Genomic DNA, 26,579 nt, shown 5'->3' with positions numbered 1-26,579 from the left:
GTGTTAATTACAGTCTGCCGTTCTAATCCTCAAATTAATATTAATCTGGTAACCGCGTTAACTAGTTCAAATTTTTTTAGCATCTGCATGCATATATAGCGACGCGGACTTTTTTGTAGGTCTTCTTAAAATATAATATTCTGTAGTACATAATTTTTATGTATCTTACAAGGTTCTTTATCCAGCGTTAGCAATGTAAGCAGACAAAAATATTTTTTTTACGACTTGATTACAAAACATCGACTTTTTCCTACTTTCTATAAATAAAATATGTTTGTATTATGTATACAAACCTTCCGGAAGAAATTCTCTAAATGATAGTAAAAACCCTACCAAAATCCGTTGCGCAGTTTAGAAGAACTAAGCGCACAAACAGACAGACGCGGATAGCGACTTTATTTTATACTATTTAGAGATGAAGTATAAATTATCATTTCAGTTCGAAATAATAAGTAGGTTAAACTTTACTATTTCGCCTCATTAGTAAGCATAAATTATTCAAATAACACTTCTTCGTTTCAACTTAATTACTACTAGAACCAACTGTTTACAACGGGGAAAAACAAACATTTAAATTCATACAAATTTGGTAATTACTTGGTGTTAAACACATATGTTATGATCTCTTGTAGATTTGATGTAAAATACATTGCCATTTTAACTCAATTCAATTTATTTATTTTTAAAAATACTACAAAATTCGTTCATTTGAATGCGTTTTAAAATGCATTTGTCAAGAAAAGTTCTTACATAAATATAGACAGTGAGTTTATCAACTAAAGGCAGCTTCATTGATACTTAAAATAATGTCGATATCCGAATTGATTCTGTTCAACAGCAAGATTGCTCTCCCCACAGGCATTACCTGCAGGCAAGTTAGTCCTGCAGGCTGGGAGAACAGTCTATACTGTCGGTGACGGAGATAACCATCGAGAACATAGAAATGAATACTCTCCATAATCACTGAGTTTTTAAACCATCCACGAATCAGTCTGAAGAAATGTGCAGCAATTTGTGTATTTCTTCTATCCTGTAGATGGTTCGTTCCGAGCATTCCCAAAAAAAAGTCAGTAGGATAGAGCCATGGGTAGTAGTCATACTTCCTCATGTAGAGAAATCTCAGAAATTAATGAATTAATTGTAGTGTTGTGCTGATGGGTGTGTCTGTAATAAGTAAGTTGCGAGACTTCGGAATCGCCTTCAAGGTAAAAGGCGAACCGAAAGGTGCCTTCAGTACGGAGCTCTGCCAGGGCGTCGCGCTGGGCAGACCTAAACTACCCGCTCCTCGAGCTAGACGTAGTTTCTCTGTGATTGTATCTACAGTCGTAATAAAGTTCCACTGTTCTGAAAGAACCAACGTGTTTAATGGGAGAATTCCCATCTTCCAAGAGCATCTTAGACTGGAGAGAAGGGCCCAGTATAAGTGATAAATATTAACGGTATCTTTGGACTATATTACATTAATCAATAATAGCAATTCATAGTGAAGCAAAATGAAGGAGGAACTGAGAAATGGCATTGTAATATCTGACGATCTCTGTGGTCGAGGGATACTTGCGGCACGTTCCAGAGTGGAACATTTTCTACTCTCATTATCGCCCTGGTGTAAGACAACCGTTAAGAATTGAAACATTACTTAAAATGACTTTTGGTTTGGTGACCAGATTTGAATAGCCAGGTACTCCCCACCATCCTCTTCCTCATCTCCTTCCCCTCCACACTTACTTCTAGCATACCCCAATTGCCAGAGTTTCATTGGCTCCAGATGGTTGGGAGCAGTTGAGACACTTAAAACTATGAACAATATGTTGTCACAAGAGATAATAGTGATATCTACCTATATGTATTATTATTCTGAACCAGTGTTTTGAATTAATCCTAATTGAGGTCATTTTCAGTAATAAAGGCATAATTTTGTATTGCCTATCAGTGCACAAGCTACTTGCGCCACATATGCACAAATGTAATTATGAATTATGATTGTGCAATTAGTGAAATATAACAATGAAATGAGGTCATTGAAATGTAATGTTTCAGCCATATTTGATTTATTTTTTGTGAATGTTTGATTGCATTTTATTATACTGGTTTTCGGAATGTAATAATCCATGTTTGGGTATTTTTATGATAGGTGAAATTAAGTTTAAAATTGGTTTCGTTATAGTTATTGCAATAAAATAACTGTTTGGTTGATTTGTTTATATGCAGTTTAATCTCAATCGATTCTGCGAATAATCGTTTTCTCGCATTTATCGTTTATTTCTTCCAGTCCTGAATTAATTTAATACAAAACTCGCAAAAATAGATTGCATCGTTCGTTCCTTTATGTATCGTTTTACCGCGTTGGTCATTTAAATCATGCAGTTTTTGTACTAAATATTTGCTCGACCGATCGTTTATCAAAATGTGAACATACAAAACCACATTTCGTAGCTAGGTACTTGGTTTCAATTAACGGTACTCGTGAACAACAAGCGGAACATTAGAAATATTTGACATTAGTCATTATGCTTTTGTCATCATGTCTTTGAGGCGTTAGACACGGCGGTGCGCACGTGCAATCTTTTTACTGTGCGGAAAACTACGACAAAAAAACATTGAAAGACACGTTGATAAAGACGAGTCCTGCCATGGTGGTAGAGGGTCGCAAGAAAGGATCTCTCTTGTTTTGCAACAACAGTGATGGAACTACACGAGTCCCTGTGTTCAATGTGTTTTAAGAATATGTGAAAACTTTACCCTTAAAATATTACGCTAACAAACAGGCATGGACGACTAAGAACATTTTATTATTGTTTTCAAGGGACCTTGTCGCAGCAGTGAGCATAAAACAATGAAATATTTTATTTATCGTTGAAGCAGAAGATAATAAAAAGATAACGGTCACAACTAGGAATCGAACCCAGGATTTATTGTCTTACCGGAACAGGCGTCTTAAACCACTCGACAATTGGGACCTATTATTAAGCGTCATGCTTTTTGATTTCATATTTCAAATTCAGAATTAACAATATCATCTTGCAACAAATTTTTCCAATATCTGCCTTTTTAAATGGAAACAAAGTTTCTAATGAAATTGGTTTGTTATCTAGATAGTGTCTCAGATAAACATCCGATTTTTATTTAAATGGAAATAAATATTAAAATATTTTACTATCTATAGATAAATGTGTGATTTTCTATATTACCGCATCCATTGTTTTCCCTTGAAAAACGACAGATAGCGGTTTCACTGTAATCATAAATAAGTGAATGATGCAGGTTGTAGGTAAATTTAGTTTATAAATATCTCTGCTATTTTTGTTCAATTAATTTTGTGCTCACATATATACATATATAAATATATGAATAATAGAATAAAATATGAACAAAATATTATAAATAAATTTATAGAATATTTTGTGTATTGCACCAGGCTGTACCAACATAATTTAAAACATTGAAACAAAATACCACCGTCTTGTAACTTTATATTATAAATCAAAACCGATATAAAATTTTCTTATTCTCAGCACAGGAAATCCCAGTAAGGAAGATAAAACAATTAAAAATTCTATTAACTTCAAAGCATGAGGACTGTTGAGACCTTTGACCTCCCCACTCATCGCCTTGCACCGCAGTGGGAAAGACGGTTTCATTGGTCTGTCACTCCTGGACACACTGATCCACAAATTCTTACCCACCCATCACACATTTTTCCTTCCCAGACTTCAGCATCCCCAAAGATGATATAGACCCCGAGGGAAATTATTTTACTGAGGGCCTCTGTTAAGCTAAGGAAAAAATAATAAATATGTAATTAGTTTTAAGTAAAAATTATTGGGCAAATGTCGCAATCGCATTTAAAAATATATCGATAACTCGATGACAATATGACCAGATACCAGATAGCGGAAAATACTGAGCGTTTTATTTCGGTCATAACCCATTTTCTTGTGTGTAGCCAGTACTATACAAACTGCTAAATATTCGTAAATAATAATAGATAAAATTATTTATTTTAACCTTCTTTTATTGTTCCAGTGATAATCCACAAGCCGAGGACGAACAAATCAGTCCTTCTGTATCTGATGAGAAGATGGATACGGCGTCCGAATCCTTCCCCTCGAGCCAAAACACCCCTTCAGACCTGGAGGACAAGGCACTCAGTCCCCCGTACCCTGCGCCCGCTGACATCGATCCCCTCGCCAGCCGGTACAATGAGTTGGATAGCTACGCGGGATCCGATAACGCGTTTGTCGTCAATCCTGGAGTTTTGAGATTGGCTCATCCACCAGAATACTTGAACGATAATGATTCCTACAGAAACTCTGATATTTACGATGTAGATAACGTCACAAACGATACCGTCAGCCCTTACGAAGATTCGTCTAGCATTCCTTCCTTGAAAGGCAGCGTAGACTTAGACCCCAAAGACAATGCTAATAACGTGAAATGCGAAGTAACCAACGATTTGACCGCCCTCAAAAGTGATAATGTTCCTTTGCGTTTAGGTAATCCTAGACTAGCGAGCACGTTAACATTGACGGATGATCATCCGTTAATGGGTTTGTCTAGTCCTGAAAGCCCTCCGTCCGCAGGAAATTATCCTGATTTGATTTTACCGTCTCGGCGACAAAACAACAAGGACGAATCGTTAAGAAACAACGGCTCGACACAAACAAACGAACAGGGAAATTTAAATTTGAATTCAGATTATTCTGGAATGTTGAGCCTGTCCAGCACAGAAGACGAGAGTTTCAACAAGAGTTTGATGAACGGAGATTTATATTCGGACGGTTTTTCACTCCAGGACGGGCCTCAACGAAACACGTCTAAAAACAACTTATATTTTTCTGAAAATTTCAACAATTCCGATGGTCATAAAAGTGTGGAGGGTAGCGTCAGCTCTGACGATCCAAGAACCAACAATTACACAACGTGCGATGGTAAATTGTCCGTCGGAAAAAGCGCAAACAAAATGTCTGTACAGCCTGACATATTAGATTCTAGGAAGAGAAATACAAACGTCTCGGCGAATTCTGAAATCAAATACCACGTTCCGATTGACAGCTCAATGCCCGATATTGCCGGGAGAAAAAAAGTGAAGCCGGATATAAAGGTACCGAAGCTTAAAAGTAACAATTTGGCCAAGATGAATTCGGAGTACTTGCCACACCAGGTCCTGGGTAGGATCATAATTCCGGACAGATCGGCAGCCAGCAGACTGGGAGGTGGAGTGGATGCTAAGGTTGATGGTTTGGACTATGCTCCGTGTGTTGGTGTTGTTGGTGGCCATCTTTCAGTGCATGATTATGTCAGCCAGGTGATGGTCTTTTTGCATTTTATTTTTTATTTATTTCTAATAACCTTCATGGCAGAGCAGCAGGCACGTTTCTTACATCTTTTCTTGGGGCAAAAACAGTTATGCAGTCTCTTTGAACTGCACTCTCCTGTAGACCAGTAACATTCACCGCCAGTTATGGATTTTTTTACATACAGTCAATCCCACATATAAGGTGGTAAAGTGCATAAGAAATTTTGTTTTTTCTGTCTTAAAGACCAAATAGTAAAAAATCCCACAGAAGTTTCCTTGGAGAAATCTCAGTTTCACTGTATGTATTTCAGAGATGTGCTTTATTTCAAATAAATCCATTTCAAATGGAAATGCAAAATGCAAAATGGGTATTTTCCATTTTGCATTTTAAAGGCTTTTCTAAAAACCATTTCGCATTTTAAATGCTTTTTGCAACATTCTTCCTACTATCTCCACTCATCTTTTTTTCATAAACCCCAAATATCAGTCGGTCCTCAACCTCGCTATGAGAGATAATTTCCATTTGTCAAGTTGCTCCCTGGTAGGAGCCCTGGCAATGAGTGAAACCATTACAAAAAATACTGATTCAAATACTGAACATGGGGCCATGACGCTGTAATATTAAATGTTAGATATAGTTTCTATGTTTTTACGTTGGCAACATTAGTCCCGCGCAATTTTTTTGTGGTTTCATAATCTGTAGTCGTGGTGTTTTTGGATTTACCATCATGTATAATGTTTGTTCTACATTGATGTCCATTATTAAATGACAAAATTGTTTAAAAATTCTATAATTATTTTAATGGTTTGACCTGAGAAACCATTTTGCATTTTCAATGCATTTTGAAAATAGGTATTTTGCATTTTGCATTTGAAATGCTTTTCTAAAAACCATTTTGCATTTTGCATTTTCAAATGGAAAAGTTTTGATCCATTTCCATTTTGCATTTCAAATGGTTTTGTGTACCCATTTTGCACATCTCTGATGTATTTAGTATACATAGCAAATTGGTTATTATTTGTTTCTGTGCTCCATTTCAGAATGGCAGATATTTTAATGTTGCCCTGTTGAGGGAACAAGAAATCAGGATTCAATCGCTTGCTTGAAACGGTTTTTTCTGTGTTTAGTGTATTGACACATCTTAATGCTTAAGGTTAAACGTGATGCTCGTTATAAGCCCGTACAAATTATTTGTTTGCGCCCTTGCATATGTGTTGCGAAGGTTGAAGATGTGTTCGGTGTTGAAAGTAAACCATGTAACATTTTATAACAGATTTATTACAGCAAGGATTACTTAAGTAATCGCGGCGTGAAAAGAGTAAGTTATTTTGATTAGCGCGTTAAAACGTAGCGCGTAGTATACTGACAAAGTACCTTCCCGTTACCGCTTATGTAAGGTGCCAATACGATTCAAGTTGCACCTAAGAACGTTCCCGAACTTTCTAGTTGCTATGACTACAAACATTGCCACCCGTAACGCTGAGCAACGGCCGAAATTTTCAGTATGTTCTATGACAGCCTAGGTACCATAACGCTTGGCAGTGTGTACTAAGTAGTTCTTGACACCGTCCGACTCAGGTAGTGGCGTACCACTACATATGCAATATGAATAAAGAGTTTTGTCCGTAAAAAAACTCAATTTCTTCAAGAAAGGCATACAAATACAATATTGTATCGGTGATTCAATCCAATATTGTATTTGTATGCCTCTCTTGAAAGAATTGAGTTTTCATACGGACAAAACTGTTAATTCATATTGCGTATGCAGCACGCAAACAAAAAAATTGTCAATATTGCAAAGCATAACTTGCGAAAAGCGTAATTTAATGAAATAATTAAATAAACGCCATATGTGAACATGCAGATTATAATGAACGTCGCGTTTAACCTTAAGCTAAATCTTCCTTTCAGCTTTAAGAATGCTTGTAGCCAGTATTATAAAATCATCACCATTTTTACCAGAATTTTTTAACAAAATCATTTTCAAATAATAATGTTAATGCACGCTAACATTTTAACATGTTAGTTTATTAAAGTAAATATGTTTTATCAGGTTTCCGACGTCCCCAGTTCCCCTTCGGAACTCCGAACTTCCCTCAACTACGACCTGCCAGTAGAGAGTCCCTCGCATTTCTCCGCCTCTGACGTAAGTTAATTATAATTCAATGACTTATGTTATTATTATTATTATTATTATTATGTAATGAGCAGGCAGCATTCTGCTGATGCGCTCATATCTGATTTCACAACAAGTTTGACAGTAATTGAGATGTTTTAATTTTGAATTAAGTCCTTTCTTCTCTCCAAATGTGAATCCAATAGAGCTTTGAATTGATTTATATTTGTTGCATCGATGACATGTTGTGGGAGTTTGTTCCAAGCATCCACTACTCTATTTGCAAGGAAGTGTTTTCTAGGATTAGATGCAAAAGGCGTTTTGGTAATTTTTTTTGAGTGTCCACAGAGATTTATATTTTTATTAGTAGTGAAGATTTCTTGGATGCTAGGGCAACTGTAATGTCCAGATAAAATTTTGAAAGTCTCGATCAAGTCACCCCTTTCTCTTCTTTCTTGTAAGGTTGGTAATCTTAGTTCCTCGAGTCTATCTTCGTATCGTAGATCTTTCAGAGCTCTTGGTATTTTAGTGAAACGTCTCTGTACTCTCTCTAACAGATTTATATCCTTTGCGAAGTAAGGACTCCATATTTGGAAAGCATATTCCAGGAGAGGTCGCACATATGTTTTATATATTTTTAACATCATGTCCGGGGTTAGGTCAAGGAAGGTTTTCCTGATTAGATATGTTAGTGAATTTGCTCTTTTCACAATTCCAGCGATGTATGGTTCCCATTTCAAGTCCTGTGATATGGTAACTCCTAAGTCTTGTTGTAATGTCACTGCTTTTAGAGGTGTTCCATTAAGTTTGTAGGCAAGTGTAGGGTTAGTTTTTCCAACATGTAGGACAGTGCATTTTTCGACATTGAGTTTTAGAAGCCAATCATTTGTCCATTGATATATTTCGTTCAAATCCTTTTGCAGTTGGTTGTGATGTGTGTGTGTGGGTTGGCAAAGAATTTGGTATCATCTGCAAAGCAGCTGGAGTCTGATTTTATTATAGTATGCAGGTCCGTGATGTACAAAATAAACAGAACTGGACCGAGAACTGATCCTTGAGGGACACCACTGGTCACATTTCGCTCAGATGACAGTTGGTTGCCAATTCGAACTTGTAATTTTCTCTCAGTGAGGAAGGATTTGATCCATTCGAGAAGTCGTCCTCTTATGCCTAGGAATTTAAGTTTGGCCAACAGTCTATTGGTTGGAACAGTATCGAAGGCTTTCTCGAAGTCGAGATAAATTACGTCAGTGGGAATCCGTTTGTCCCACTCGTTTGTCCAGTAATCTATGTTAAGAATGAGATTGGTAATCGTGGATCTTTTTGGCACGAATCCATGTTGTTTGTTTGAGATTATGTCAAGTTTGATCAGGAATGAGCGTATCTCGTCCACTATTATTCTTTCCATGGTTTTGCAGATAATACTAGTCAAGCTTATAGGTCTGTAATTTGCTGGTTTGAGTTTATCACCTTTTTTGTAGATGGGTGTAATTATAGCTCTCTTCCAATCTTTAGGGAGTTTCCCATCTAAGAAGGATTGTTGCATAACCAGAGCTATGGGATGACTGAGAGTTGCTGCACACTTTTTGAGAACAATAGCAGGAATATTATCAGGGCCAGTAGCGCTATCTTCTCGTAACCCCTTCAAAATATTCTCAACTGCTGATGGAGTGAATTCTATTTCGCATAGTGAACTATCTACATACAAATCTTGACTAATAGTTGGTATGCTGGTGTCTGGTTCATTGACATAGGTTTTTTCGAATTGTGTTGCAAGGATGTTCTCTATGTCTATCTCGCTGGTAACTGTTTTGTTAGAGAAGTTATATAGTATGGTTGGAGTAGATACTTTCGAGGCAATCTGTTTCCTTATATAACTGTAAAATGGTTTCTGTCCGCTGTCAATCAATTTTTGCTCAAAGTTTTTTCTGGTATTTCTTAGTTGCGACAAAAGGTAGTTATTTTTCAGTTTATATTCTCTGTAATACTCATTTTCAATCTCATTTACATTCCCCATGTGTTTTCTGGATAATCTATAACCATCCCAGGCTTTCTTTTTCTCTAATCTTAATGCTAGTATGTGTTTGTCGATCCAAGGTTTGTTCTTATTGTGGTTTTTATTGCCTTTGAATAGTGGTATTTTTGACACAATCTTCTCTTCAAACATGTTTGTAAAAAAGTTCCACTTTTCTTCAGTTGTAGTGGTTTCCACGAGAGACCACATTATATCACGAGTGCTTAAGATTTCATTTATTTTATCATAATCTGCTATGTGATAGTTGGGTCTCGGCTTCTTGCCTCTCGGGCCGGAGGATCCGTTGTTATGGCTGGTACTTACTTGTAGAGTTGACAACAAACATATATGGTCACTTTTGCCTATAGGTGCTAGATATTTTATATCAGTAATGAGATGTTCATCATTGCACAGGACTAAGTCCAATAGAGATGGGGTATTGTTGTCCCTGTATCTTGTAGGTTTATCTACCAATTGCCAATAGTTACTGTTCAAGTACATATCCTCAAATAAGGCCTCGGGGCTGTTTGAATTACGCACTTCTGTAATGGGCCATACCAATTTGGAATAATTGAAGTCTCCAGGGATTATTACGTTTGACACGTCAGCTATTCTTTTTAATTGGTGTAATAGTTTTTGGTGGTTTTCGTACGATGCATTTGGTGGGCAGTAGACACCAGCTAGGATAATTTTGAGATGGTCTATTTGCATGCCAATGAATAATGCGTCAATTTGTGGGTAATTACTAGAACTGTTTTCCAGGGCTTTGTTCACCTGGGCTGAGATTGTCAGGCCTATGGTCCTTTTCTTTACATATATTGCTACACCACCTCCTCGTTTTTCAATTCGACGGTCTTTGCGGAAGAGTGTGTAATCCGGAAGATCCACTAACGTATCTGGTATTTCTGCCTTTAGCCACGTTTCTGTCACTATTAGTACTGTTGGTTTTATAAGGTTTATTTGTGCAAGAACAAGATCAAATTTCCGTGTGAGAGAGCATAGGTTCGTATACAGCAGAGGTTCCCAAACTTGTTTGTGTCGTAGACCCCTTGCCATGTTTTTCTGCTTTTGGTAGACCCCCTACTTACCTGATATGTATTGATTTTTTTGTAAATTTCTAATTGTAGTAAAGTTTAGTGTTAAAAACTTAAAGTAAAAACACAAGTTCAGTTTTATACATTTATTAATTGAATTTAAATTAAAACTACTCAAAATAAAATTTTGTATCTGTTAGTTATATAAAATAAACGTAACATAAAATAAACTAAGCAATAATTAAATGTTTTTAGTGGGAAGGATGAACCTGATGCTTTAATAATAAATTATCAACATTTGGCGTCAATTTTGTAAGGTTTAATCTTAAGTCTCCTCGGCTAATGATGTCCAGTCTGTTTTTTTTTTTCGTTAGGAGATTGGTAACAGCGCTGAACCCCCTTTCCACTAGGTATGACGGTGGAAAGGAAATTAAAAATTTCCTCGCTATATTCCATAATACGGGATAAGTAACGGGTATGTTTTTTTGCAGCCAGAAGTGCTGATATCCGTGCTTAAACTGAACCTTAAATTCTTCGTTTGTACTTATTTCAGTCAGTTCCTCTTGTTTTATGACATTCGTTTCTTCTGTCACCATATGGGTTAATTATCCACGGTTGTATTACATAGTCAAAACATCCTCAAACCTAGTTTCAAAATCTGAATAGAGGGCATTTAAATGTTGAACGTAGGTTGAAACGTCGTCTTCCTGGCAGTTTGTCTGTGACAAATTGGGGAACTGGGAAAATTCGCCCTGTCCAATATTTTGCTTCATTAGTTTAACTCTGGCAAGAAACGCTGATAAGATGGACTTTGTTTTAATCAAATTTAGACTGTCGCCTTGTAACTGCAAATTAACCATAATAAATTTTGTAAACAAATCTGTTAAATAGGCGATGTCTGTTTTCCACTTTTTTTTTATTTTTATTTTTTTATGTGACACCTCACAAGAGTGTCCCTGCCTGTGGAGTGCACAGACAGGGGAACTATGACACCACCCGGTTGGGCGGCTTCATTAAATTGTCTTTTAAAATTTTATCTTTAGTATCCAGAAATTCTAAAATAGTCTCAAAAAGTGCAAAAAATCTTGTCAAACATAAGCCTTTCGACAGCCAGCGTACTTCAGTGTGAACGAGTAATTGATGAAAGTGTTCATCATTTTCTTCACACAACTGCGCAAATAACCACATATTCAATGCGTTGCTTCGGATTCGATTTACGGCATCAATGACTAATTGAAGAGATTCATGTAATCTAACACTCAAATTAGAAACTAAATGTTGTCGATGGATGACACAATGTATTGCTAACACCCCTGGCACATTTTGTTTTAAATAGCTTATAAATCCACGATAACGTCCAACCATGGCAGGTGCTTCATCTGTAGCTACTGACATTATATTTGATAAAGGGATTGCTTTTTCAATGAAGTAATCCTTCAAAACATGAAATATTGATTCACCTTTAGTGTCGCTTAAGTGTAAGTAAATAGTTACTATCAGTGTATGTTGAGATCCACTATCGTGGACCCCCATTTTCATTTCATGGACCCCCAATTTTTTTTTTCGCTGACGTAGACCCCTTGCAGGTTGTCATAGACCCCTGGGGGTCGATATAGACAACTTTGGGAATCACTGGTATACAGTATTGAGATATTGACTATGTAATTATTTACATGTTTTTTGGAATTTTTATAATTTTAGGGCATCCTTTGATGTATTTGATTGTCAATTCCTTCTCCCCCTTTTCTGTTCTTTGATGCAGCTCATTCCTTAAATCAATTAAATGCTGCCGTTGCATCGGAGTTTGATCCGATTTGATTGAGTTTAGTTTTTTTAGTTTATTTTTATTTTTGAGAATGGCTAAAGCTTCACCCCGTGTTTGGAAGATTATTTTTATCGGGCGAGGGAATTTTTTTTCTGCTGAAGGTTTTCCAAGCCGGAGCACTTTTATGTTATTTTGACTTGTGCTGGTGATGCTTCCTATAACTTTCCAGCATTCTTCGGTGTCTCGTAATTTGCGTTGTTCGGGATCTGGCAAGTCACACTCAGGGATATCAAACATAATTATGTTTTTTGCTCGGGATTGCCGATCGCTAAGTTCACTAATCATGTCTTCTGTGCATCGCATTTGTTGCTGTTTTTTGCAGGCGTTGACTTCTTCTTGGAGGTCCCGAATTAGTTTGTGTAGTACAGGTATTTGTTGAAGGCCACTCTCACATTCAGGACACAAGAATTTCATTCTGCGGTTTTTGAGCTCTAGGCATCTGCTTTCTGTTGCGGATAAGCCCGAACATTTAATGCAAACATTTCGATTGCATCCATCACACGTGACTCCCACTCCTGGCTTGGCAACATCCCCATTACATTTGAAACAATTCATGTTTTATATGTTGTTTACTGACAGTTTCGAATAGGTAGTTTGTATGGGTGATTTTGCTTTGTTGACACTGGGACACTAAAAACTGAGATATTAACACTTTATTTTACTGAAGTTAGCACTTTTTGTTAATATTATGTGACATTTTAGTGTTCAGATATACTGTAAGATTGTTTATTTTTATTATTTAGACTGGAGAAGAATTGTTGACGTTTGCACTGTCAAAGAGTATTGTTGCATCATGTTACCTACGAAAAATCACAAGATTTAACTTGACTTGAATAATTCAACTTTCAAAAATGGCATTAGAATACTCGTGTGTTTTTATATACCTATATTATACAGGGTGTCCGGGGTGAAAGTGCAGTAACTTCGGGAGGTGATTCTACATGATAGTAGAAGTAAAAAAGAAAAATATATTTTTTTTAAATTTCAACTTTTAGATGTACTTTTCAGGCGTGTGTGTACTGCATTATTATTGCTTTTGGATCATTTGAAATCGACCGGCCGATCCTAGAACTAACACCCGCTACCCCCCCTTCCCGCGCTTTACAGCTGGTAACAGAACAGCTGTGATTTGTTTACTTTAAAGAAATATTATAAACAAATACCTCACATGCACTCACTATACATGTGGGTTACATAACTCGATAATGGGTTAGAGGGCCTGAAGGCCGACCGTTACGTAACAAGAGATTCATTCATTAATTCTTCTGAAAGCTGATTATTTCAATGATCATTTCATGCCTTGAAAAAGATTTTACGACAACATACCTCTCATTGACGGAAACTTCACTAATAAAAAAAAATAATAAACAACGTCACCAGTCTCGCGCTCGACAAGCACAGAGCAAATTTATCAGGTAAGTGTGTACCTCCACTAAGGATTTTTAGTAGGTATGTCTTTTTGTATGAAAAAAAAAAACCACCATTTTGTATAAGAATAGGGCATCAGAAATTTTTCTGCGTTTATATAAAGTGGTAGGGTCAAACTGATGATCACTAAAGCGATACTATAGGTGTTTACTAAATTTATAATTTCCGACTTTATGTCCGTGTTAAATCTTCCCCATAGGAAAAACTAAACCCTTCCACACACTTTTCCACAAATAATCATCTAGTCAAACAACATTATGCAAGTGCATTATATAAGCAAAATAAATACAAAACAATACAAGAACAACACGTCAACTCACCAGAGATCAAATGGTGATATTATTAATATTAGTTACTAAATTTATATTGATATTTTCAATATGATCAATCTATATAATATAGGTATATAAAAACACACGAGAATTCTAATGCCACGTTGTGTCAAAATTTCAAAGCAATCCGTGAAGAACTTACGGAGATTTACGATTTTTAACAAACAAACATTTTTATTTATACAGACTTATTAATATTGATCAAAATAAAAATTTAACCTCTCAGACAAAGACTTTTATTTACTGTGTGTTCCTTTGAGAACTGTCAAAATGTGAAAATTTTTGTGTTATTTACGAGTTTTGCTAAAAGCTTCATAACTCACGTTTTGGGAAACGTAGCCTCATTCTAAAAAATGTTTGGGAAAGATTATGAAATTCACTATCGTATTGTGTTGTTATACGTAAATATTTGCGATTCTAAATATACATTTTATGACAACGTCAAAAATATGTAAAAATCGCTGACCATTATTTCAAAGCCGTGAAAAATGTACTTTTTTCTGAGTATCATAAAGAAATAACACTTTATATATTGAAGAAATATAATTAAAAACTATTATTCACCTCAAAATATTAACCGTCCAAACTAAAATATTTTTAATAAATTATTTAGAAACGCAATAAATTATGAACGAACAAGATGACTGATCCAATCGGCTTAGATAATGCACCTCTACGTTCTATAGATATTCTTGAATACAGACGCGTAGCGTTATTCATTATCGATACTCTGTTTTTTAAATCATGGCAATCCGTATACTAGTGATGGAAATAAATCGATTTTTGTAAAATCTCACGCGTTTACGTGAAAAGACGTTCTAATGTCTTGACCGCTATTATCATATTTAAGTCTTTTGACGTTCTAATGTTCTGAGTGGTTAAAAGCCCAAAACACCGCCACCAAGTATTAGGTAAATTCAATTTGCCGCTATTGAAATGAACGTCAACGTCAATATACTACCGTAGCGCCTCTAGCGGCCAGCATTGTTAATATTTTTTGACATTGTTTGATTTTGAAAGTTTGCCATTCCAGGACTTGTCGTCGGACAGTTCGTCCTCCTCTGTGGATGAGAATGAGCGCTCGCTGTACTGCACCGAGGTGGACCCCTTTGGGGGGCGTGTGTCCCTCCGTCCCCGGGCACCCCCCGTCAGTGCCCCGCTCCGGAGACGGATTAAACCCCTCATCGTAAGTGTTTTTTCATTTAAAAAAACAGTAAAAATGTTGATACGAAACTTTAAACAGCCTGAGTTATTATTTTTATACCTGATTGTTTGTTCGGACGGTCGAGTTGATCTTCAAGACATAATCAATGATAAAAATAAAGCAATTCACACAAAAATATCGATATACAAGTTAACACTTTTATCACGTTTTTAGAGCCTAGCTGACAATACACAGGAAAAGTTCCAAATACAAGTTTTTAAACAAACATTATGATCACTTCTTCAGAGCGAAGCCGACACAGACTCGGTGACGGCTCTGAATTCAGAGTGGCTTGACGGGGAGCCGGGTACCCCCGGGGCCCCGCAGCGCCGCTCCTGGTCAGGCAGTGGCAGCAGCGTGGACAGTCTGGGGCAGTACAGCGTCAGGTCCGACGAGGACGCGGAGCAAGTAGCCGATTGTAATACGGCCAATACCGCATGGTGAGTTCTTATTTAATTGTTTTCCAGATTACTTATCTTTTAATCCAATGAAAAGATCCTCTTTTAATGTACAATTTACTATTTAAATCCGGTGTCCGGAAACTTCTGACCCCAGCTGCATGGCGGGCCGGATCGGGGGAGGGCGGTTAAGGGAGACCCTTTGACCTCTCCAGCTAGACTCTCTCGACCCATCCCTTGCACTGCAGTGGGAGTGATGGATTCAAACATCAGCCACTCCTGGTCAAGCCTACCCCTCATACCTTTTTCCTTCCTATCACTTCTTCCTCTACTTCCTTAAGTTAAATAGACCCTAAAACGATAAATTTAGGAATCCCGTGTGGAGTAAATGTGAAAAAAAGATATTAACCTCCTAGTGACTGATTTTCTTTAAATTTGGCCTAAAAATTCCAAATTCGGGTTTGCTTTACTCAAAAACGAAAGCTCAAATCAAAAAAAGTTATCACAAAATCGATTCCAAATGTGACCTAGATTTACCAGCTTACTATGAGTTTCCGAACACTCGGGGATAAGTTTATGATATTTCATCCTCCCAGCCTAACCCTACAGTCAACTGGCTTGATGGTTAGTAAGTGTGGTAAATTTTGTGAAACAATTAGTCCTTAGTCATCATTGGTTGAAATGTCAGAAAATATTAGTTGTAACTTAGTTAGTAACTTAGCTATTCTCAATAAGAACTGTCAATAAATATGATGAAATTAATTAGATGTAATATTCTCTCCAGGAGTGAAGAGAGATCACAGGAAGAGGAGGAAGGGAGCCCCGAGAAGATCCCGGAATATTCCCTGAACGAGGAGCGCTCGGAGTCCCGGCGCTGGCTGAAGGTGACCCTGCCCGCTGGAGAGAAGAGATCCATCGATATGAAGGTGCGTGCTTATAAATGCTCTTGATTCCTAACCTCAAATGAAGGTTGTACCAATTATCTCTTGGAATGCCGGTGAATCCGTAGCGATTTTTGCTACGAACTCAACGCACTTGCCTCGATTTTATGGTATTTTGAACCTTACAAAATGCTCCTAATACTAAAAAAAAAAATTGACACTTGGCAAGGAAATAATGTATCTTAATATTATTATAGCCTGTCATTTTGTCACTTGCAAACATTGATTTTTTATTTGTGAAAAGGCGATTTGCAAATTCCTTCTCAAATGTCATAATTTTTCATTTTCAAAAGTTATAGGTCTGTATTTATTTACAGAAAATCCTCATATGGGAACATTAGGTACTCTCGGCATTCACTAAAAAAAATAACAAAAAAGCTATCCTTGAAAAACTACATAGGATAGATATATAAGATTTTTATAAATTTATAAAACACATTATCTGGTAAGGCAGTTCAATTTACAAAAACATCACAACTATGTGATTCTACGGCAATAATATACTTTCAGGTGATTGAGCCTTACAAGCGCGTCCTGTCCCACGGCGGGTACGCACTGTCTGGCCGACGTGACGCAATTGTGGTGTTCAGTGCGTGCTTCCTGCCCGATAGCTCCAGGGTGGACTACAACTACGTCATGGACAATCTATTCCTGTAAGTATCTATGCAAACCAATGACCAAATAAAATACGTGTCCAAACAGTAGCACAAAAATGGCTGCCAAGATGGCGGCAATGCCACCCCGTTTCCTTGGTTATTATTCAGTGGCTTGACGTTTGGGGGCAACAACAATTATTTCTTCCTTATCGTAAGCTATTCTATTTAGTAGATTTATTCTATTTATAAAACACATTTTTGTTTGCAGTTAAAACGACGTGGACCTTAATTTATAATGTTATAAGAATTCGTACAAATTGAATAATAAATAAATATGGCAGTGAGGCATGGAACTGGCAGAGGTAGGATGAAAGTAGACTAATTGCTAAATGCCAAACGCGCGCCCAACATTTGTACACGGTTGACATTTGTCACATGAGAACGGGTCGCTTCTACGATTCGTTCTTAAGTTCAACAGCTCGGCTGTGGAACGAACTGCCGGCCTCTGTGTTTCCTCCCTCCTACAACATGGGACTCTTCAAGCCCATGTTCACTCCTTCCTCTCCACAAAAAGACCCTCCACACAACATCCCCAAAGATGACATAGGCCCTGAGGGAAATTATTTTCTTCAGGGCCTCCTGTGTGGAGTTAATATAAAAATAAATAAAAAATAAAATAAAAAAAAATTGCTGTCAAAATCAGATCCTTAAGGCGTACGTTTGATAAAACCATGTATGACCGTGTTAAAAATATTGAGTTGAAATGAATGCAAGGCTGATGTAAGCGTAGTGAATGAGATTAAGAAAGAAATGTTTAGATAGTTTGCACATGAAAATCAGATGAACACAAAGTGAGTAGCCTGGTGTTACTGGTGTTAACAGTAATGAACATTTTTTGGACCAATTGAATACATTTCTACATGCCTAGCTGTTTTACCGCATATGGATCCCCTGGAGGATCCTGTAGTAAGGGTTTTCCCTTTCAAGTTCTTCGTTGTTTGGGTTTCCTGATGGCCCCACGAGGAAAGAGTCCGTAGAGGTGGCCTCAGCTCTCCACCCCCCATAGGTTCCCCAAAGGTCCCTAGTTGTTATTTTATTTGAATGGTCCATTTTTGATCCCACGAGTAACTAGAGAATTAGAAGGTCCGCCCCAACAGAGCCCCGAGTGCTGCGGTAAGGTCTAAATACTCCTAGATGAGACCCTGTATCACCGTTCGTGACACTGTTCCCCAGTGTCATTCAGCCTGAGCTTGGCCACATCTTGGCTTGGGATAGCTATTGCAGGTCATGTTTCCACTCCCTGAGCGATGGGTTCGCCACGCTCCCTACATTAGTGATTGTTTGATAGGGTGACCGGATAAATCATCAATATGATAATTCATTACATCTTTAACCACTCAGAACATTAGATTGCCATGATTTAAAAAACAGAGTATCGATAATGAATAACGCTACGCGTCTGTATTCAGGAATATCTATGGAATGTAGAGGTGCATTATCTAAGTCGATTGGATCTGTCATCTTGTTCGTTCATAATTTATTGCGTTTCTAAATAATTTATTAAAAATATTTTAGTTTGGACGGTTAATATTTTGAGGTGACTAATAGTTTTTAATTATATTTCTTCAATATATAAAGTTTTATTTCTTTATGATACTCAGAAAAAAGTACATTTTTCACAGCTTTGAAATAATGGTCAGCGATTTTTACATATTTTTGACGTTTTCAGAAAATGTATATTTAGAAACGCAAATATTTACGTATAACAATACAATACGATAGTGAATTTCATAATCTTTCCAAAACATCTTTTAGAATGAGACTACGTTTCCCAAAACGTGAGTTATGAAGCTTTTAACAAAACTCGTAAATATCACAAAAATTTTCACGTTTTGACAGATCGCAAAGGAACACAAAGTAAATAATAGTCTTTGTCCGAGAGGTTAAAAAGTTATATAAAGTCATGGAAAGTGATGAAACAAAAACTTTATTAACTGGGTTAAGTAGGTTAGGTTAGGTTTATTATTTATTTTTTTTCATCCTTTTTATTGACTTTATATCACTTTTTAAAAGTGTGTTGAATAGTCACTGTGTTGAGTTATCATGGAACCGTTAGATAGATAGATAATTAGTTTATCATTTGTTTCCAGGTATGTCCTTACCACCATGGAGCAGCTGGTGACTGACGACTACATCCTGATCTACCTTCACGGCAGCGCCTCCAAGCGAAGCATGCCCACTTTCCACTGGCTCAAGAAGTGCTACCAGCTCATAGACAGAAGGTGTGTAACTTTCTTCTTCCTTTGCTTTGAATAAAATTCTCCCTCAAATGTTGCTTTGACAATTCTTGGACTCTATTACCCATCTAAAGCAGTTCTCTAAATCTAATTGGTGACCCAACTAGCTAACAATCACCCGTTTCGCCGCTGGGTAGGCAGAGATGATAGACAGACACACAACTCTGTCTTGGCACACTCTCCTTGTTTATTCCCAATCATACTCTTCTGTTTTCTGACTTTAGACAAAAACCGACTCAAGTATTTATTATAGTGGGTCACCTCCGTTTCTCTTTTCCAACTAAGGCGTTTGTTGTCCTAAAATGTTGTAGTTAAAATAATTGTTTATCTGCTCTCACATATTTGTACAATGACTCATCTTTGATATGGTTCTTATCAACGTGTCTTGTAGCTTTTGCAAGGTTGAATTATTCGGACAACAAAACTGAGATTATTTTTTTAATGATAAACTAATGTTTATAAGACAAGGTTTTTTATGCATACCACAAAGGATAACAAATTATTATAAGCAATAATTAGTCACTTGAAATATCCATACAAATTGAAAATATATGCTGAGTAAAAATGTTCTCCAAGTGAATAAAAAAAATACACTATGGCAAACTGTGTCCCATTTAAACCAACTACCTAAATTTAATCCTTAACTCCTCCAGATAATTTGTTCGGTTTTGGGAATAAACAGCTATCAATAAAGTCATAAGGTTCGCTTTTCGGAACAGCTCATATGGTTTCATAGAAATTGTTGTGTCTCCTTTGCTATTTAAATTTGTTTTGTGTTTAGAAATCTAATGAGGTGGCATGACTTGACCACGAACACTTTTGTGTTTAGATATCTGATGAGGTGGCATGACTTGACCACGAACATTTTTGTGTTTAAATATCTGATGAGGTGACATGACTTGACCACGAACATTTTTGTGTTTAGATATCTGATGAGGTGGCATGACTTGACCATGAACATTTTTGTGTTTAGATATCTAATGAGGTGGCATGACTTGACCACGAACATTTTTGTATTTAGATATCTGATGAGGTGGCATGACTTGACCATGAACATTTTTGTATTTAGATATCTGATGAGGTGGCATGACTTGACCATGAACATTTTTGTGTTTAGATATCTAATGAGGTGGCATGACTTGACCACGAACATTTTTGTGTTTAGAAATCTAATGAGGTGGCATGACTTGACCACGAACATTTTTGTGTTTAGAAATCTAATGAGGTGACATGACTTGACCACGAACATTTTTGTGTTTAGATATCTGATGAGGTGGCATGACTTGACCATGAACATTTTTGTATTTAGATATCTGATGAGGTGGCATGACTTGACCACGACCATTTTTGTGTTTAAATATCTGATGAGGTGACATGACTTGACCACGAACATTTTTGTGTTTAGATATCTGATGAGGTGGCATGACTTGACCATGAACATTTTTGTATTTAGATATCTGATGAGGTGGCATGACTTGACCATGAACATTTTTGTGTTTAGATATCTGATGAGGTGGCATGACTTGACCATGAACATTTTTGTATTTAGATATCTGATGAGGTGGCATGACTTGACCATGAACATTTTTGTGTTTAGATATCTGATGAGGTGGCATGACTTGACCATGAACATTTTTGTATTTAGATATCTGATGAGGTGGCATGACTTGACCATGAACATTTTTGTGTTTAGATATCTAATGAGGTGGCATGACTTGACCACGAACATTTTTGTGTTTAGAAATCTAATGAGGTGGCATGACTTGACCACGAACACTTTTGTGTTTAGATATCTGATGAGGTGGCATGACTTGACCACGAACATTTTTGTGTTTAAATATCTGATGAGGTGACATGACTTGACCACGAACATTTTTGTGTTTAGATATCTGATGAGGTGGCATGACTTGACCATGAACATTTTTGTATTTAGATATCTGATGAGGTGGCATGACTTGACCATGAACATTTTTGTGTTTAGATATCTGATGAGGTGGCATGACTTGACCATGAACATTTTTGTATTTAGATATCTGATGAGGTGGCATGACTTGACCATGAACATTTTTGTGTTTAGATATCTGATGAGGTGGCATGACTTGACCATGAACATTTTTGTTCAAGAGATTTTATAATATATTCTCTGGGTAGTGAGATTACAACTTCCATCCATGACAATTCAGGACAGTGGCAATTTAATACCTTTTGAAAAGCATTCAAGCAGTCATTAATAAAAGTGATGAAAAAAGACAAACCTAATCTAACATAACCTATTTTTTTACCACTTTTCATGGCTTTTAAAAAGTGTGTTGACTTGCCACTGTCCTGAGTTGCTCGGTTACCAAAAAAATCTTGGTCCCCACCATCAAAGAAGTGCTCGAGCCGTCACAGGTATATCGTGTCAATCTATCTCAACTTATTGAATTGTTTATTATTTTGCAGGTTACGAAAGAGTTTGAAACATCTGTACCTCGTTCACCCAACCTTTTGGCTGAAGTCCATCATGTGGATGACTCGGCCTTTTATCAGGTTCGATAATCACTATATTATTATTTCACCAACCAATAAATAATTAAGTTACTCACTACTATATTATGTGGGTTTCACTGTACTATCCAAGTGTACACAAAAAAAAGAGGGTGCTGCGATCGTTGAAATGATTTTAAATGGCAACACCAAGATGTTTCAAGGGTATATAATGCAACTTTCTATAAATACCACGCTCTCTGTCACATCAACATTGTTCAACAAAACGTTCAGAAATGAAAGGTACTTTCAAAAAAAAAAAATACCCATAAAATACTAAGTCTTCTTTTACTAACCATTTTTATTTTTATATATATTTTTAAATACTATTTTTATTAGTATTTAAAAAAAAAAAAAAAATTTGATTTGAGTGAGGATTAAACCTTCCTCCCCAAAGACTGGAGTCAACCGTGCTAACAACTGAAAAAAATCCCAGTCGGGTAGAACTGACATTTATTTTGTATATTAACTGCTGTAATGTCATCCAATTTCGGAGAAATGTGTATATGTCCGCATGTGTATGTGTGATTGCCACCAAAAGCTGAGAGTCATCGACAATGCATTCTATCTGCCGTGTTTCAGCTTGATCAGATGTCGGGAAGTGGACTAATACCCACTTTCCAACATTTGCATTCATTCATTCACGAAAACAAAAGTGATATTTTAAATACTTCAAAAAGTATTTAAATGTATTTAAAAAATAAATAATTACATGGAAATGTTTAAATTATGTATCAAAGAAGCTATTTATTAGATGTTAAATCAAAATGAAGAAAAGAATTGAGCAACATCAAAAAACATTCAGTTATGCCATTTCTCCAGTCTAATATCAAACCGTCAAATTTGGGAGTTAAATATTAACTCACTTTTGAATATACTACAATTTGTTCTAAAATCAGTATTGCCATAGTAATGAAAAATTTGATTAAATTTCTGCACGAACAGCAAATAATAATGTAGTCAGAGTAACTACTTTATACATGCGTTTCGCCGTTTGTTTGCAGCTAATAATGTTAATTTCTTTTCCTCTATAGCTCCAAGTTCTCCCGCAAGCTGACCTACATCCACAGCCTGGAAGAGTTGTCCAACATGGTCCCGGTGGAGCCGGCCTCCATCCCGGAGCGCGTGCGTCAGTTTGAGGCGGGGCGCGCCGCCTCGTGAGGACGCCCCCTGTCCAATCGAAACAGGCCCGGCAAGCCCGCTCCCACGCGCGTCTAATGTTTCGGCCCCTCTGTTTCCGTTTGGATCGACTATGTACGATGTCGACACGACTGCGAATTGTATTACTGCATTCTCATCGTTGGACTTGGAGTGTGTCGATGTAGTATTCGGCTATTTCGCACCCACGTGTGTTGTTTTTGTTATGATTTTCAGTGAAATAATATTCTGGTCAATCAATGCATTGTTATCACGGAGTAATTACTGCAACTAGGTAACTCCGAAATCAAACCATAACTTTATTTCCTTACCCGTGAAAATCTATTTTTTTATGAGAGCCACCATTGTGTTTTTGTTGATTTGTGTGATATATTCACATCTTCCTTTTTTTGACAGGTTCTGGAATGACACTAATGCGCGGCGTTATTTGATAATATCTCTCAAGCTTTTTATTCACTTGCTTCAAGAAGAATCGATAAATATACTGAAAGGATTTGAGAATTTTACGTCCAAAAGTATTATCGTCATTTATCTTTGGGTATTACGCCATTTTTCGCTACCTCCTCAGTCGTTTCGGACTGATGAACACTGTAACGCTGTCCGAAAAGTTGGCTAATGAAGGAAGTAGCGCAAGACTGCGTAATACCTCAAAAATAAATCACAATAATGGTAATTATACTGTTTAACCTGTCAGCAAGTACATAGTCCCGTTTGTTTAAATGTAGGTCTATCAATATCAAATGTGAGTCTAGTCATAAAGATATAAAAGGTAAACAAAAGACGACAACCTGGAGGAAAATAAATCCTTTTCATGTGTTTTTCGTTTCATGTTAAAACCAAACGAATATATGAAATCACATTGCACTGTTGGGACCAGAATATTTTCATATCCGCTATCGTCTAAACATCTGCCAAATGTATCGAGTCTTTTGAATTAATCTCGATACGCAAAACAAATTGGCAGATCGAACTTTGTTATTAATTTCTTATTTTATGTCATTCTATACCTTATTTCCAAGTGAAATAAGTTTTAATTGTGATTGTGTATATATCATTTCTGATTTATTTTATTGTGCTGATAGCTGGTTCTATCGTGCATAAGTTATATTTATAGGGTGCGCTCACGTTGTAGAAGGAATAATAACAAATAATGTATTGATTTTCTCCGAAGTATGCTGGGAGATTGGGCTGCGTAAATTAGGCGTAGACTGCCGATAAAAATCACGTTGGTTCAAAATGTTACTCAGTGCTTTTTGGTGCTTGTCACTAATTTCCCTGATTTTCATTTACGTTTTATTTACAGTGTTTTTAGTATCTTTGCAATAATTTTTTTTTAATCTTCGAAGAGTTCCAATTCGGCCTCGACTAATGAAATAGAACCTAGATTAAAAATACTTTAGTATTGTTTTCAATTAACTGAGCACACACAAGACCTTACTTAGCACTTTTTAAATATAATTAATTTTGTTTGATGCTGTTCAATTTGCTTCATTGGTGGGTGAACACAGTAATTGATTAAACACAGTTAATGATTCATTTCAACAAACATTTTAACATTAACAAGCGCTGATGGGTAGAGAATCGCCGGTTAACGGGGACCATTATTTGAAATTGAAAAGTCGAGAAATTCTAATGTCGCCGATTTGATGACTACATTATTATATCGATTCGGCAGTCAATGCAATTTTCAATTTTGTGACAATTGCTATTTCAGCATGTTCAAAGTGGTTTCCGTTAACCACCGATTCTCGGTCGGTCAGCGTTTAATCTAATTTTGATGTTTGTCCATTAATGAAGCTCATTGCATCTTCCTCAATCGGCCTAATGACGTCTCAATAAATATTTTTAATATGCAATCGTTATGTACAGTAGAACCTCGTTAATTCGAAATCCACGGGACATCAAAAATCAAATTTCGAATTAACGAATTCCCACGTAATTCGAAATTTTATGAAAAAAAAAAAAAAAAAAATACGCCGAAAATCGATTTTCTCGGCCGCCTCTTCAAATCCAGGTGGTATTTCAGTTGTAAATTCGTATTAAAACCAATTATTTCTTTATTTTAGCGGCCGATTACCATAGCGGCGGGCCCTTTAAATTCAGATATTCGCAATAAATTCGTAAAAATGCTATATATTTACGCGTAAATCGAGTATTCGCTGCCGATTTCGGTCGCGGCCCACCCTTTAAATTAAGATATTCGTAAAAGTACGATATATTTCCGCGTAAATTGAGAATTCGCGGTAATTTTTCGTCGCGGCCGGCCCTTTATTTCAAATATCTGAATTTAAATTCGTAAAAATAAGATATATTTCCGCGTAAAACGGGAATTCGCGGCCGTATTCCGTCGCGGCCGGCTCTTTAAATTCAGATATTCGAAATAAATTCGCAAAAATACGATATATTTCCGTGTAAATCGAGAATGCGCGGCCGATTTCTGTCGCGGCCGACCCTTTAAATTCAGATATTTGATGTAAAGTCGTAAAAATATGAAATATTTCCACGTAAATCGAATTTTATCGGCAGTTTTTCGTCGCGGCCGACCTTTTAAGTTCAGATATTTGAAGTAAATTCGTAAAAATATGTCATATTTCGGCGTGAATCGAAATTTTTCGGCCGATTTCCGTCGCGCCGTATTTTTTAACTCGGATATTCGAAGTAAAGTTAGTAAAAATACGATATATTTCCGCGTAAATTGAAATTTCGCGTCCGATTTCCGTCAGGCGGGCCCTTTAAAATTCAGATATTCGAAATAAATTCGTAAAAATACGATACATTTACGACCCTTTAAATTCAGATATTTGGTGTAAACTCGTAAAACTACGACATAATCCGCGTAAAACGTATTTTCTCGGCCCTTCAAACTCGGATATTCTAAATAAATTTGAAAAAATACTACATTCCAGTGTAAATCGATTCAGATTTACAAAATAATAATACTAATTAGGACAATGTATAACCACGTAAAAATACATTTTTCAGCGTTTCACCGCCACGGCTGACTTTTAGATTCAGATTTACGAAATATTATGATTTATTTTCGCAAAAATCAAATTTTTTCGAATTACACGAACAAATTTTCGTGCGCGGACAAAAATAAATTTCGAATTACGAATTAACGAATTTCGAATTAAAAAAAAATTTTGTGAAAAAAATTTTTCAGCGGAAATTTTTTTGGCGAAAATTTCGAATTACGCGTTTTTTCGAATTATCGGGGTTCGAATTAACGGGGTTCTACTGTATTAAAATTCTCAAAATATAGTACTCTATTGTAACTAGTTTTCACTAGGCTCATAGCAAAACACAACATATTTATTTTTGTTATTATGTATTTTTAAAGTATTGAATTTCTCAAAAACTATGCCTAAAATGAATCTCATTTTTGTATTACGTACTAAATAATATTAGAATAA

The 26,579-nt window shown here is 36.4% G+C and overlaps 1 protein-coding gene across 1 annotated transcript in view; it reads left to right on the top strand.

Moving 5' to 3' along the window:
- Nucleotides 1–25,867, top strand: part of LOC149410822 (uncharacterized) — a 29,319-nt gene extending 3,452 nt beyond the window's left edge. Inside the window, exons 2-10 of the mRNA XM_089647850.1 lie at nucleotides 4,024–5,305; nucleotides 7,351–7,443; nucleotides 15,080–15,232; nucleotides 15,497–15,690; nucleotides 16,433–16,574; nucleotides 17,100–17,242; nucleotides 19,336–19,467; nucleotides 21,925–22,011; nucleotides 23,043–25,867. Of these exons, the coding sequence (XP_089503976.1) occupies nucleotides 4,024–5,305; nucleotides 7,351–7,443; nucleotides 15,080–15,232; nucleotides 15,497–15,690; nucleotides 16,433–16,574; nucleotides 17,100–17,242; nucleotides 19,336–19,467; nucleotides 21,925–22,011; nucleotides 23,043–23,169 (2,353 nt within the window). The 3' untranslated portion in view covers nucleotides 23,170–25,867. The remainder of the gene's footprint in view (nucleotides 1–4,023; nucleotides 5,306–7,350; nucleotides 7,444–15,079; nucleotides 15,233–15,496; nucleotides 15,691–16,432; nucleotides 16,575–17,099; nucleotides 17,243–19,335; nucleotides 19,468–21,924; nucleotides 22,012–23,042) is intronic.
- The last annotated feature ends 712 nt before the right edge of the window (nucleotides 25,868–26,579 follow it).

Source organism: Hesperophylax consimilis, chromosome 27, assembly GCF_061612785.1.
Source record: "Hesperophylax consimilis isolate HC1 chromosome 27, BYU_Hcon_1.0, whole genome shotgun sequence".
In the NCBI taxonomy this organism is placed as follows: Eukaryota; Metazoa; Arthropoda; class Insecta; order Trichoptera; family Limnephilidae; genus Hesperophylax; species Hesperophylax consimilis.
Note: the sequence above shows the minus strand (reverse complement) of the source record. Positions and strands in the feature narration are given on the sequence as shown.